At 41.6% G+C, this 15,995-nt stretch overlaps 1 protein-coding gene and 2 pseudogenes across 1 annotated transcript; all 3 read left to right on the top strand.

The window, feature by feature from the left end:
* Positions 1 to 2,210: 2,210 nt before the first annotated feature.
* LOC135701237 (uncharacterized) lies at positions 2,211 to 7,715 on the top strand (annotated as a pseudogene).
* Positions 7,716 to 7,764: 49 nt separating this feature from the next.
* On the top strand, positions 7,765 to 8,633 carry LOC135701236 (uncharacterized; annotated as a pseudogene).
* A 1,069-nt stretch (positions 8,634 to 9,702) lies between these two features.
* Positions 9,703 to 10,761, top strand: LOC135701234 (uncharacterized). Its single transcript, XM_065222008.1, has 2 exons — positions 9,703 to 10,120; positions 10,679 to 10,761. Exons 1-2 carry the CDS (start codon positions 9,703 to 9,705, stop codon positions 10,759 to 10,761), a joined length of 501 nt encoding a protein of 166 aa, XP_065078080.1.
* The last annotated feature ends 5,234 nt before the right edge of the window (positions 10,762 to 15,995 follow it).

Here is a 15,995-nt window from a genome sequence, read left to right as displayed (position 1 = left end):
ACTGCAGAATACAGTGTTGCCCACAATACAGTTGCTTAATCTTGCCATAAGATTATCAATCTCTTAAAAAATTAATAACTATTTAATTTGACGTTTGGATAAAATGATCTTCTGCAAAGTTGTAGCTGATAAAAATTCCCATAAGAATAGCAATAGAATGTGTTAACAGTACAATGTGTAAAAAGGCAAGAAGACAATGAACAAAAAGTTTTGTTTTCCCATAGTAATTTCCATGTAAACTTCAAATGGTTTGTGCCAAGTCAGTTTCTTATAAAATGAGTTTTCTCTTTTGGAGGCTAATCAGGACCCGATTTGGCACCGTTTGAGCACTGTGGAGCGAAAATTTCAAATTTTGCATCAGTCTAGTGACCACACATACTATTCATTTGCGTGTAAATTTCATGTGTACTTCTGAGTGGATTCTGTTTATGTGTGGTCAAATGAAAATCATGTGGAATTTCACATGGATATTTGTAAAGAAAATGTGTAAATTGTTTTGAATCAACCATAACCGAAACATTGAAATACTTGAAAATTTTAAGATAAAGTATAATAGTCAAAAATGCATGAAAAACAACAATTTTGTGTGGTTCTACGTCATACTGCGGTCGTGTCTAGGACACAACCCTTTACTTTTTTCTCATTCGGACGAGTCAGACGACCCAAGTAACAATTTCCAGTTGAAGAAACGCTTTCGTTTTGATTTTGTTCAGCTGCATGTTGAATAATAATTGCACAATGTGTTAACCACAACTTTTATAAAACCCTTGTTTACACTGGTTTGGAGAACCTATACAACTGCAACACAAAGGTGTTGTCTAACGTAATTCAGTAAAACGTTTATCCAAAATCAATTTCTTGTTGAAGAAACGCTTCCATTGTGATTTTATTCAACTGCATGCTGAATAATAACTGTACAATTTGTTTATTACAACTTTTGTAAAACTCTTGTTTACACTGGTTTGGAGAACCTGTTCAACTACAACATTATATGTATACGCGGTATAGGAGTAGAAGCAACTTTTATACAACGTTTATAGATACATATTTAAAGTCAAGCTTTATTGTTTTGGTGAAAGCTCTTATACAACGTTTGTAGACACTTCCTGACAGCTGCTTTGAAATTTAGTAGAGAGGAAACTTGAGAGGCGTTTGTTACACTCTTTTATGACTCCTAAATAATCACTATACAGTAAGCGGTGAAAAGCGTTTATAGCACTTTTTAATGACTTCTTAATAACCGTTGTGTAAGTACTCACAATATTCACAGATTAACATTAGTTTAACAATTGTCGTGGTACGCCAAAATAATTGTTTGTACAGTTTTTATTAATTCAATTTATTTGTGCACATTGAAAAAATATGTAATTATGCCATAATTCACATTCTGTGATCATGGAGGAAGTAGGAACAAGCATCTGTTTAATCTTTGATTAATATTCTTTCAATTAATCTCTCTAATCATTAATTGAGAGAATTTATCTAGAAATGTTATCGTTGATTATATGATATATGTCTTAAATTAATGTTTGCATTTATTAATAACACCTATATATAATTTACCTCTACTCCACCGAGGGTTTCTCGAAGCAGGATGCGAACTCATGATCCCGGATTGCCAGCCGCTTCTGTTTCCATCTGCTCTATTCTTGAATACATATTTTGATCATATGAGAGAAGTATATGAAGCTCATCTTGAGTGACTTCTCTTGCAGTCGAATAATCATTGCCTTATGGTCATATAAACTTGCCTATCACTTGTGCTATTTTTAGCAACAAAATTGTGGTTGGTCGAACGTAAACAATCATTTAAGAGTGCTCCAAGCAGTTTTTGAAGCTTTTAACCAAATGGCAATACAACTACATTCTTGTACAACTCTGGAAGCTATTACTCAACGTTTGATCAACTCAGGTGTTGTATAAGAGATCCCAATGGTTTGTTTTGATGCGTTTATTTCACGTTCTATATAGCTCTTGTCAATCAGTTGAACAAAGGTGCTATAAAAGTTATCGTAGGTCTTATAAAGCATATAGTTAAACCGAACGTAAACAATCATTTAAGAGTGCTCCAAGCAGCTTTTGAAGCTTCTAACCAAAAATGCAATACAACTACATTCTTGTTCAACTCTGGAAGCTATTATTCAACGTTTGATCAACTCAGGTGTTTTATAAGAGCTCTCAATTGTTTGTTGGGGAGTTGAGGTGACAAAATGGCGGATGCAAGAATCATGATGGAACGGCTCAGCAACTTTAACTGGGTAAGCTGGAAGTTCAGGTTAGAACTGCTGCTGGTTAGAGAGGAGCTGCACGATGTTGTTATGCAACCGAAGCCGGAGGCACCAACTCCCTTGTGGAAGACTCAGGACGGAAAGGCTCGTGCGATTATTGGTCTTGCGTTGGAAAACGACCGATTATGCCACGTCATGAGCGCCACGTCAGCGAATGAAATGTGGGTGGCATTGAAGAGCTACCATGAACGGGACTCTCTCATCAATAAAATACACGTTCTGCGAAGATTGTTTTCGTTGCAGTTGACGCCGGGTGGTGACATGTCGGAGCACCTGATGCAAGTAATCGAGTTAGTGCATAGGTTGAACGCGATCGGTGAAAAGTTATCACCTGATTGTTGACATCATATTGTCGAGTGTACCCGTGAACTATAGTGCTTTGCTTTCGGCCTTGGAAAGTCGCCCGGTTGATGAATTGAAGCTCGAGTTCGTCAAGGGAAAACTTCTGTACGAAAGCCGAAGCGGAACCTGGAGGTGCTTTCGGAGTCGAATGAGGTTGTTTGTCTGGCGAATGGCAGGAAGATTCCAGCGAAAGGAATTGGTACGGGTAAGCTGAATGTTTACTTATTTATTTAACCACCATCTTTGACATTTTAGCCATACAGACTGTTTAAAGTGACTTAATCCTATTCTTAAAAACTGGTCTACTTATATTAAAATCAAAAACATCACACACATCATTGAACAGTCTGCAACATCTATCGAGAGGATTGTTATAACCGTAAGCAGTACGATGTCCGGGAGTCCACAGAAAGTAATAGTTGCGGAGACGGCGAGCTGGAGTGTGGAAATTGATGTTCCCGAGCAAACAACTGCAGTCAATATGATTACTAATCATGTCAAATATGAGCATCCTCTGGAGAAAGATTTGATTTGTTAGTGTTTGCAGTCCAATAAGCGCACATCTATGCTCGTACGGCTATCTGGATTTGTCCATGGCAGACGTCGTAATGCAAACTTTATAAACTGTTTCTGGATTCTCTCGATGTGCAGTACATGAACAGCATGATATGGAGCCCAAATTTGTACTTCATATTCAAGAACACTGCGGACCATAGAGCAGTACAGCGTTTTCAGGGCGTACACGTCGTCGAATTGTGCAGTATTGCGGCGCAAAAATCCTAGCATGGAGTTGGCCTTTGCAACTGTCATGGATATGTGCTCGTTAAACCGTAGTTTGCTGTCCAAGATGAGCCCAAGATCCTTAATGGCATTAACCCTTTCCAACGGCGATTGATTCATAGAGTAATCAAAAATGATCGGAGAGTGAGAGCGGGTAAGGGTAATCACTTTGAATTTGGCAGCATTGGCTTGCATTCCATTTATCTGACACCAGGATGACAATCGCTCTATATCAGCTTGTAGTGCGCAACAATCCACGATCGATTTGATCACACGGTACAGCTTAAGATCATCCGCATATAGCAACTTACAGGAACTTAGCATATCACACACGTCGTTAATAAACAGAACGAAAATGAGAGGTCCTAGGTGACTCCCTTGTGGAACCCCCGATGGTATATGGACTACCACGGATCTGGAATCACGTACCTTAACGAAAGTCTTCCTGGATGATAAGTATGATTTTAACCAACAAACGATCCACGGTGGAAGACCAAGGCGATTTAGCTTCATAATGGCTAGGTCGTGAGGGACTTTGTCAAAAGCTTTAGAGAAGTCGATGTAAACGGAGTCCACTTGCTGACGCTTCTCGATGCTACCTATAAGAGTGTTCGTGTAAGTCATCAAGTTAGAGATAGAGACTGTCGAGCGCTTTTTCATGAATCTATGCTGAAACTCTGAGATTATGGGTTGAACAGCTGGATACAACTTCTCATGCAGAAGACTTTCGAGAACTTTGGCCAAGCAGTTCAGGATCGAGATAGGTCGGTAATTTTCCACTTTGTGCATGTTGCCGGACTTGGAGATTGGTGTGATTGAGGCGAGCTTTCAGGTATCCGGAAAAACGCCATCCTTAAGCGATCTATTGAAAATAGACATAACGGGAGTGGCCAACGATGCGGCACACCCGGAAAAAAATAACTATACAATTACCAATACCAATAAAATCACAACGAAATCTATTGCAAACAATCGATCTTATTGTATGTATACCATATAAATAAATTCAAAATATTGTTATTACAATAGATCTACAATACATCCCATATAGTATGAATTTTCAACAATAGAAAAACAATAAAATTAATGGAAAATGGCTCAAGTTTGTTCGGGAAAAAGTGATTTTTTGTATGGTTAAGATACATAACAACCCCTTTGTTCTATTGTAGATATCCCCCTTTACCATAGATTCTATTGTGGAAACAATAAATTTTATGGTTACTTTATCGTTTTGGACAGTACAATTTATGTTAAGTACAATAAATTCTATTGTATGGTTACAATACATTTCATTGTACCTTTATAGTTCTTTTTTTACGGGCAGTTCTTGGCGAAAGACGGTGGAATACGGTCCGGGCCTGGACCTTTCGATGGATCGACTGAGCAAAGGGCTTTGACAATAGCGTCTTGACTGAAGATGAGCTGCTGCAGGTGAATGTCGTATCTTGGTAGCTGATCAATGTGATCGGCGAAAACGGTGAATGCAAAATCATTTCTATCAAAAATGTATTGTTTGTGCCTGGCTTGGCAGGTAATTTGTTGTCGATGAGCCGCATCACCGATGAAGGATACGAGGTGATTTTTGAATCTGAAGGATGCCAAATATTACGTAACGGTAAAGCAGTTGTTGTTGGAGAACGGAAGGGGGGCTTGTATTATTTAAAACACCCAAGCCAGCAGTACCTCTTGTCAGCGGTTGGACATTCGAACATGTGTCAGCATCTTTGGCATCGCCGTTTGGGCCATCGCCACCCGGAAGCAGTTGAGAGGATCGTCAGTGAGAAGGTGGGAGCATATTTGAAAATGAGCGACTGCGGTGTTAGATCGGTATGTGGGGTTTGCTGCGAGGGAAAGCTGTCGAGAGCATCGTTTCCGATTTCGAAATCGAGGTCAACAGCTGTTCTAGATCTCGTGCATTCCGACCTTTGTGGACCGATGGATGTCCCAACTCCTAGCAGCAACGAATATGTGATGACGATGATTGATGATTTCAGTAAGTTCACTATCGTTTACCTACTGAAGCACAAATCGGAAGCGTGATACGCAGTTACGTGAGTCTGGTTGAAAATTTGTTCGGAATGAAGCCCAAAATCCTTCGAACTGATGGCGGAGGCGAATTCTCAAGCAATAAGTTGAAGAATTACTTGAGTGAAAATGGGATTTGGACTCTGCAACAGATGGCTCCTTATAGTCCGCAACAAAATGGCAAGGAGAAAGGGCGAACCGTTCTCTCATGGAGATGACACGGTGTCTGTTGCTGGAGGCAAAGCTGAGTAGTAAATACTGGGGTGAAGCGGTGATGACAGCATGTTACATTTGTAATCGTCTACCGTCTGCCAAGTTGGATTGTACTCCGTACTAGTGTGCCTGTATTAGTAGAGTGACGACATGTCATCCCAGTGAAAATAAAATATTTGGCATCCCTGAAGTTTTGAGCTGACAACACTGAAAGTGTTTGGGCTTTCACGTGACTTTTCGCAAAGCTAAGAGTTTTGTTGATATTCTGTTGTTTCAAAACACACGCGTTTTCTGTTTGGTTCGTTGTTGCTACTGAATTTGTTCGAAATGAAGTGCTGCGCTAAATTCTGTACAAACAAAACGACAGCGGGGTTCAAGAACATCTGATTCTTTCGTTTTTCGGTGGACGATGATGTGTGTGCTGCTTGGAAGAGATTTTGTAATCTGCCGGATGATTACGAAATCACGGCATGCTCTCGATTGTGCAGCGTACGTAAAACAACAGCAGCAAACCAAAGTGTCAGTAATATTTTTTTTTAATTTAGTTTCATTTTATGCCAGACGATATATATTTTGCTTCCAACAAGGGGAAAATTATGCGACGACGGACGGCAGTTCCAGTGTATGAGTTCGTACCACAGATTGTAGATTTGCACGCCGAGGACGATTCGGACCATGAAAACCAAGCAAGAAATCCTTTTTCAACCGTGGAACCTAATCAAGAATCCGGAATGCCAGTCAGATGTTCTCCTTACGATGAACACCAAGCTGTGTGTGCGAAGACGAAAAGAACATATGAGAGGTAAGAATGTCTTTGTATGTTATTTTCAATTTTATATTGATAAATAATTGTCGTTTTAGTCGCGTCAATGTTCTAAGCCATCAAGTTTCGGACTTAAAGAAGCACTGCAAGGGTCTCGAAAGCGTTATCAAGCGACAGGAACATGTGATTGATAAGCAGAAGACAACTCCTGATCTCGCACTCGATGCACTGAATCGAACGTTCAATTCCGACCAAGTAGATATGTTGCTGTATATGAAAATGCATCCGAAGCAGTGGAGTGACAAAACAATTACAGAGAGCCTGAAGACCAAATTTGTTTGTGGCACGAGAGGATACGAGCATCAGCGGAATAAATATCCGATTCCTTCATAACGAACTCTCCAGCGAAGGATGGAGGACTTGGACTTCAGTACTGGAATACTAGATGATGTTCTAGAGCTTCTGCAGCTTAAACTGAATACAATGAACTCAGACGATCTTGACTGTGGGCTAGTATTTGATCAAATGTCCATCGAAGAAGCAAAGAGCTTTTGTATTGCGGACAGCATGTTCTATGGCGATGTTACTATTGCAGGTCAGAACGGAATTGCTAGTCATGGTCTCGTTTTCATGTTGGTAGGGATCAGAAGCAGATGGAAGCAAACTGTCGGCTATCATTTTACGGGTAATAGTATTCCGGAACATGAGCTGAAGGGAATAGCATTTGACATTATCCGTAAAGTAGAATCATTCGGCTGTAGAGTTCACTTTCTAACTTCGGATTGTGGTCCGAATAATAAAAAATTGTGGAATTGCTTAAATCTCAAGTTCCATAAGAATGATGTTATGGAAAGTGATGCCATCGAGCATCCAATGGATCCGCTGAGGAAATTGGAAGTTATGCCGGACGTCGTCCATGTTTTCAAGTCAGCCGTACAAGGATGGCTGAAGAACGAAGTGTTGTGGCTTCCACTTGATAGCGTTGAATCGAACGGATTCTGTACAAACCAGATCAACATCCAGCATCTGACGGACCTGGTTTATTATGAACATCAGAATGCACTCAAAGTTGCACATAACCTGAAGCTAGCAGACGTTGAATTTAAAAAGAAAAAGAGCAACTTTGATGCCATGAAAGTGATGAACTCCGAAAAATATGTCAACCGAAACGTATCTGCAGCTCTTCGATTTTACAGTGACGTTGCAAACCGTCCTGAAATTTTACCAACGGCGTTTTTCATTGAAGCTTGTTCTAAATGGTTTCAGTTATCGAAAAACAGGTCAATGGAAATGGCATTGTGTAAAAGTAAGTAGATAATAGGATTCCACTGTATTGCATACATTTCGATATAGATGAAGTTTACTTTTATTTCAGAAAACTTGCAAATTTACCAAGAGACGCTGCAATTCTACGATTTCTTCAAAAAACTTATCTTTGAATTGGATGTGGGATATACAAGGAATTGGAAACCATGGCAGGCGTCAAGGGCTACAGCTATTTGCTAACTTCGCGCTTCACGCAGGACTGCGTGAAAAATCTTTTTTCGCAGATCAGAATAAGACAGAAAAAACCCACAGCCTTGCAATTTAAAAACCTTCTAAAATCCGTAACCATTTCACAGTTCCTTTCTGATGTCTCTGGATCGTCTTATGGCTCAGATAAAAGAGAGTGGCTCATAGATTTCCCTTCACATGTGAGACAGTTGAGCCAAAACAAAGCTAAAGAAAAGGAAAAGATTGTACCGCTAAGAAACAACTTAACTACGATTGGAACACAGGCTGCTTTGGATAGAATGAACGATGCGGACAAGAATGTAGTATTTCACATTGCTGGTATGATCGTACATAAAGTTGCAAAACATGGTGCGGTATGTCAACAGTGCATTGAAAAGTGCATAGCAACATCGTCCGATTGTCATTACAACAAATTCACAGTTTCGAAGGATTTTACTGGTCAGGCATTGGTATACGTCAATAATGAGACTTTCATATTTTTCTTGAAATTAGAGATCGTTTTTAGAAATGAGATCAACCATTGCAGAAATGATCAAGTATTTGATACAATTGAACATCAACTGTTGAATATTCCGGCTGAAAACCTGATTCTATGCCACGATCTGAAACGAAAACTGATTAGAAGATTTTTGCATTTTCGTCTTAAGATACATCATCCCAAAAAGGTTCATCAAAATAGACTAGATAGTCGATCAATGGCTGTGTAATAAAGAAAGGTCAGGTGATTATTTGTGATGATAAACTTCATACATGTTAAACTTCAAAAAGAGAACAAACAATATACTTTTATTATTCAACACGATTCAACCATTGTTAGTTTATTCCGGACCTCATAACGTTATTAAACTGAGATTTCAAAGGAAATCGTTTAAATTCTGTTGTTTTAGTTACGGCTGCATAGTTTTATTTTTGAAACCACACATTAAGGAACATGGTGCCAAAATAGATACACTTACCCTAGATACGAAACATCTTTTTCATAAAACTGCTGCAAAGCGATACACTTAATTCTGTATCCAATGAAATATTCGAGTGATCGAGACGAACGACGTGTTTCAAATCCATTCAAGATCGAATCCAAGAGCTGCTTTTCGCTCCATAGTAGGTACGCCGTAATTTCTCGCTCCGAATCAGTGACCATGGCTTCATCCGAATCGTTGGCGACCTGAACTTCGATCAGTTTTTTATTAGCAATCTCCTCTTTGTAAGAATCCTTGTGTTTGAGCCGCTTCTGTTTCTCCGAGTTGGCTGGATGGATCTAATTCTCTATGCAGGCCGGTAGTGTCTCGTACGAGTCGCACCATTTTTCCAGGAAGTTATCCAGCTCGCTCACATTACTCAGCCGGATGTCCTGACCGATGGCATATTCCACTTCCAGCTATTTTTTCTTCTGAACTGCTTCTACTTACCGTGATTGATGTCGACATAAATTTCATAAATGTCTAATCCCAAGGTCTAATCCATTTCCTGTAGAATTGTGTTTTGTTTTCATAAAGAAAAATATATAATTAAATCAACACTTCTATAATAAATACTTACTGCGATTGAGTGAAAAGCTAAATATTTTTCCCGAAAAAAATAAATGTTTTGCTGACAACTACAATACTTGTTGTCAACATCTTTTTTCCAAACGCGTTTGAAAGGTCGCTTGCTCGATTGGAATGACACTGACAGATAATCGGCCGTTCCAATTTTGACATGTCGTCGTCACTCTACTAATACAGGCACTCTACTCCGTACGAGTTGTGGTTCGGCAAGCAGCCCATGTATAGACATATGCGAGTGTTAGGATCGGATGCCTGGGTACATGTACAGGATGAGAAGCGTAACAAGCTGGACAGGAAGGCTATGAAGCTGAAGTTCGTGAGCTACGCGGAGAACAGGAAAGCTTATCGATTTGTGAACACGACCACCGATAGAATTTTGATCAGTTGTGATGCTAAATTTCCCGAACTGGAGATGGATTCGCAGGAGTCGGTGCGGGAAATGGGTAAACCGAAGAATACGGAAGTTGAAATGACTCTTGGCAACAATGCACCACCGGAAACGAATCAGGATGAAAATTCTGAAACGGAAACTAAAGAAGATTCGGAAGTGGAAACTGAAGAAGAGCCGGATGAAACGATGCGGCCAGATGAAGGGGAAACGATTTACTACAGTGCTTCAGAAAATAAGTTCTTTGGTGCTGCGTCAAGTGAATCGCTGTTTGAAGAATTTTCTCCGGAACTGCGTGTAGGGAATAAGAGCAGTGCAGGCAGCGATATATCTAGAGTGAGAAAGAGAGATAGAGAAAGTAAAGGTGTAGGAAGAGCAAAAAAATTGTACTAAATAGGGGCTGAAAATAAAGAGAGTCAGTTGTATGAATAGCTTTGAAGAGGAAACACGGCAACATAATTTACATATAAAGGAAAATCCGAAAAATGGCCATGCCAGGACGGTCAGGACACGATACTGCGGTGATCGGCGAGGAATAATAAGGGTATACCGCCAAGGCGGTTTGCGGAGGAAGCTAATACGGGCAATGGAAGAACCGCGAAGCGTACAAGAAGCAAGAAAGTCAAACAGAGCTGCTGATTGGGAGAAATCCATGCAGGAGATGTCAAGCCATGGTGTAAACGGGACATGGGAGTTGACAGACTTACCCGCTGGAAGAAAAGCTATCGGCAGCAAATGGGTGTACAAATTGAAGTACGATGCGTCGAGAGAGAATATTAAGTATAAGGCTCGCCTGGTTGCACAGGGTTTTTCGCAGCAATACGGGGTGGAGGAGGTATTCGCACCTGTTACCAGCCAAGCTTCGTTTCGGACGCTACTTGCCATTGCGAGCAGGAATAACATACCTCTGATGCATCTTGATGTCAAAACTGCATATCTGCACGGCGAGCTTCAGGAGGAACTTTACATGCGTCAACCTGTCGTCTTAAGCGCAGTATTTATGGCCTAAAACAGAGTGCCAGATGCTGGAATCGACGACTGCATGACATTCTGATTCGAATGAGATTCCGTCAAAGTTCGGCTGATGCATGCCTATACATGAAGTCATTCGGTGGCAAGTTAGCATATTTGCTAGTGTATGTCGACGACATCGTTCTGGGATGCGCTGATGAAGCTGTTACTGCGCGGATTTTCAAGGAATTGAAGAAGCATTTGGATATTACAAATCTGGGGGAGCTAAAATACTTTCTGGGTATTGAAATCCAGCGTGATAAAGGCAGATACAGCTTGAGTTTGCGTGGATACATAGACAAGTTGGCGGCTCGATTTGGAATGTCAGATGCAAAATGTGCGAAAATCCCGATGGACGAAGGGTTTTTGAAGCTGGAATGTGAAGAGAAGTTAGAAGATCTATCGATGTACCGAAGCTTGGTCGGGTACATGCATGACCAGATATTTCAGTGAGCACATCGATTTTGGGTCGTCGAGTCAGTAGTCCTACACGAGCTGATTGGACGGCCGCAAAGAGGGTGGTGCGCTACCTGCTTGGCACGAAGTCTTGGAAGTTGCAATTCACTGGAGAGAGAGGAGACCTGGTTGGTGTAGCATCCTGTGGGGACTCTTTGAAGACGCTTCACAAACGGAATATTAAAAACTCACACTTACTGTACACTTTACTAAGGGTTCTTTATTTGCAACCGATCGTAGCTATAGTTCATTCTCGACTGACCTGTTGTCAGCCTCCTCGTTTCATCATAACCTCTCTTAGACATATCCTCTCACTCTCTCATGATTACTCACTATTCACAACTCTACATCCTTCTCCTACTCTCACCAAAATAAAACATCTCAATAGCAATAATAAGAAAAAAAAATCAAGTGTATCGTTTCGGTGTTCTCTTTGTTCGAGTAGGACGTTTCTGAGTTGGGCCCCTATGTTCCTTGAAATCGTCATCGTCATCTGGTTTCTTCAATCGCTTCAATGACTGGCGCCGTTGCTCGAGGCCCACTGCATCTTCCATGTTTCTTGGTTGTTTTCCTTCCGTGGACGAGTGGGTGGGTTGCTGTTCCGAGGGTTGACGGGAATCTGTAGATGAATCTGAGAAAGTATTTGATGGGGAAGATGGCCACTTTTTTAAGTGGGCCACTGGTCGACGGTACTTCACTCCGTCTTCGTTGGCAATAAGCGTATCATTTCCTGATCGTGCGAGGACCATGAACTTCTCCATTTTGAAATTCGGCTCGAGTTTACCGGATTCGTAGTTCTTCAGCATCACTGTATCTCCGATCGATATCTCGGACTCCCTGGCATGCCTACGCTCATCAGCATACAGCTTCCCTTGCATTTTTCTAATTGCATCATTATCTCGAACCTGTTCGTCTCGTCTCCAGTTAGGGTCTGTCCGCAATGACGGCAAGAGATCCTTAACTGGGCGTCCTGTTAACAATTGCAGAGGGGCTTTTCCCGTAACCGAGTGAGGAGTAGTATTGTACATATACACGTATTCCTCAAGAGCCTTCATCCAATCCGATTTAGTAGCTTTGGCAATCCGTAGTGCCTTCAGGATCCCCTGGTTATGCCGCTCGACTAACCCATTCATCTGGGGCCAATACGGTATGGTTTTAACCAATTCGATGTTTCTGCTACCACAAAAGCTAGAAAATTCTACACTTGCAAACGGTGGCCCGTCAGCTGTTTTGGACGCAGTTGTACCCTTCATCTCTACTACTTGAAGAAACCGACTATAGTAGTCTACTACAACAAGGAATGTACCGCAATCTTGAGCTGACAGAAAGTCGATGGCAATTTCCTGCCAAGCTCGGTCGGGCATTTCTTTACGAATCATCGGTTCGGGCAAGCACTGACTACTAACAGCTGTACATCCAATACACTCTTTGACAGCGCTGCAGACATCACGATCCATACATGGCCACCACACGTACTGCCGAAGATTCCTACGCATAGCAACAATCCCAGGATGTCCGCGGTGAGCAATATCCAGTGCTCGCCGTCTTAGTTTTAATAGCAAGATTATTCTATCCTCACGTACAACGATGCCGTCTATGAAACCTAACTCTTTGCTGAAAGCTTGGTACCGAAACAGATCTTTTGACCAATTTTGCGACTTCAAGGCTTGAATTACAGTACCCAGTATTAAGTCCCGAGCAGTCTCGTTCCGAATTTCGTCCAAAGTAATAGCCACTGGTGATTCTCCGATTGCACAAAGGAAGTGTTGTGTATTTTCATCAAATGCTGGATCTTGTTTACCATATACAAGCGAGATAATACATCAGATATATTTCTCACCCCACAAATGTGCTTTATTTGAAAATCGTAAGGTTGAAGGCGTAGAGCCCAACCTTGGGCTCTTGAGCAGGCGCGTCGTCCGTCTCTGTACTTTCCTTGGAAAATATATTCGAGTGTTTTGTGGTCCGTAAAGATCGTGAATCGAAGCCCAAACAAATACAAATAATACCTCTCCACTGCCTATACAACGGCTAACGCCTCGCGCTGTGTCTGTTGATACATTCGTTCGGCATTCGTCAGCCCCTTGGAAGCGAAGCTGATGATTCTAGGTCTGTTTGCATTATCACGTTGAATTAACACTGCCCCTAAACCTACTGGAGAGGCGTCCACGTACAGCTCCGTGATGTCTGTAGGATCTCACTTGGAAATTCGTGATTCAAAAATGGCCACAACGCGAAGAGGTTTCTCGTTGGCGTATGAAGTGAATGTACGGTCACACATAGCATTCCGTTTGAAAACAATGACTTTGTTCTTCTTTAACTTCTTCCAAACCTCTTTGGTGATTGTATTGATTGCCGCCCCAGAGTCAATCAGGAACTCGACGGCGAAATTGTCTAACATGCACGTTATGATTCCATTGCTGTTGGAATGTAATTCAACCTAATAAAACAAGGATCGAAGTTAATATTTCTTTATTGAGTTCACAACTATGTTTATCTTCTTCACCAGGATCCTACAAACCCTCATCGTAAAACATAAGCAACTAGTTTACCTGTTGGTGTCCTCCGGAATCGGGCGACGTGGCAGCTCCTCGTTCCACTCCTCCAACGGGTCAACGGCATTAGCTTCTTCTTTCGGACGCTTCCAAGTATTCCGAGAACCATAACGCTTGTTCATGCCACCTCAACACTTCCGACCGAAGTGGCCGATCTTTCCGCATCTGTTGCAACGTGCCTTGTATGCTGGGCAGTTTGGAGTATCACCCCTGTGGCGATACGATCCGCATCGATCACATTCATTGTTCACCCGCCTTGTACCGGATTGGAAAGCTCGATCTCTGACTTGACCTGGCGGTGGTCTACGAAACGCTGCTCTTCCACTCCACTCTTCTTTCACAGCTGCAATAACGGGGGGCTCATCCATTGATACCTTGGCCTTCTCCTTCTGCTTAACGAGCATCTCCCTGTTCATGGCATAGTTTGTTAGCTCATCAAGGTTGAATGTTCCTTCTATCCCTTTATCGCGAACACGTTCGTCAGACGCCCCCATCGTCACCTGCTGCAAGATCTCAATTTCTTCACGGTCGTGAAATTCACAGCGCGTGGCTTGTGTACGCAACCTCAATAAAAATTGATTAACCGGTTCTGACTCAGCTTGTTTGAGAGTGCGGAACATTTCGAGCTCGACCCGAATATTCCGTTTTCCAATGAAAAAATTCATCAGTCTAAGCACGGCGTTATCATACTCAGGTGTTTCCACCGGCATCAGTGGTATGATCACCGGTGCCGAATGTATCTCTTCTGGGACTGGGCGCAAATTATAGTAAATGCGCTGTAGTCCACGACCTCCACGAGCTAGTAGCAACACTAGCTTTTCGTGCTGCGATTTAATTCCTTTCATCTCCAGAATCAGCTCGAACGATGCCACTCTTCCCATTCCCTTCTGAGGTCCGATGAGTCGACTGCCTCGTTGAAGGAATGAAGTGGCCAGTCCTTATCCTCCATGATTCTGCACAACGAAGAAAGCAAAACAAACGAATTAAGTTAGTAGTACCCATCTATTGATAACTCGGAAACGATTGACGACACTTCAATGCTTTATTGTGAACAAAAACATAATATTCCTATACAACAACTTGAACACACACACACCAACGTTTCGATTTTGTTTGCTATATGCTTGGCTGCGGATTTACCCAAAATGCTACTTCCAGCGAACTTTAGACGAAATATTGATAACATCCGTTTGACATGCAGCTGCTTGTTGCAGTAGCCACAGTGCAGGAAAACTTTCAAAGGTGCACAATATCACTTACTAGTTGTTTCTCAGGAGAGTGCCAGGTTATATCGACTTAAGGTTCAATTTACTTTGATGCATTTTTTTAAATTCAAAAGCAGTTTTTTCCGACGCATTATTTTAGATTGCAAAAAGCTCGCGTCATTTTGTGTAAAATATCAAAAGGAATCGAATAGTGCGAGCTTTTTGCAATCTGAAATAATGTGTCGGAAAAAACTGCTTTTGTAATTTTCCAAAAAGCATTAAAGTAAATTGAACCTTAAAAGAATTCTGTCTAACCAGGCTCGTGGTATTTGTGCTACACTGGTTTGTTAACTCACTCTTCTCTCTGTCAAGCGTGCTGTGGTATTATTCGGATTCAATTTCATTCGATCTCACTCTTACAGCAGCACAGGTTTTCTGTTGGGCTCTATATACTTTGGCATCGACGACCAGTTGGCTCCTATTTCCCCTCACTGCAGACTTTTGCCAAGCTCAATAATGACTTTCAAGCTTTGATGTATAGGTACACAACTACACTCAAGTTCTCTCCCCTTGTATAGTTTCATCGGACTCGTTGCGTGTGTGCTGCACATTTCTTGTGGACTCACTTCATCTTTCTCTCTCATCTCTCTCTGATATGCTTCGATTTAATCGGGTTCACTTTTCAGATTCGGTTTCTGCCGGTCTCAAAATTGCTATACGCTACGGCTCGCGCTACGGTGTGTGTGTCAGACTCAAACAGAAAACTATGTTTGCTATGATCTCACCGGGCTCGTTGTGTGTGTGCTGCACTGTTCAAGTGGACTCATTTCACCTCTCTCTCTCTCTGACGTACTTCGATTCTATCAGACCCTCATTTGTTGTAACAGTCAATCGGTCTTATTATTTT

Source organism: Ochlerotatus camptorhynchus, unplaced genomic scaffold (genome assembly GCF_037179485.1).
Source record: "Ochlerotatus camptorhynchus isolate MF236.1 unplaced genomic scaffold, CSIRO-AGI_Acam_v1.1 ptg000151l, whole genome shotgun sequence".
Taxonomy (NCBI): Eukaryota; Metazoa; Arthropoda; class Insecta; order Diptera; family Culicidae; genus Ochlerotatus; species Ochlerotatus camptorhynchus.
The sequence above is the reverse complement of the archived record's forward strand: the minus strand, read 5'-3'. Positions and strand labels throughout refer to the sequence as shown.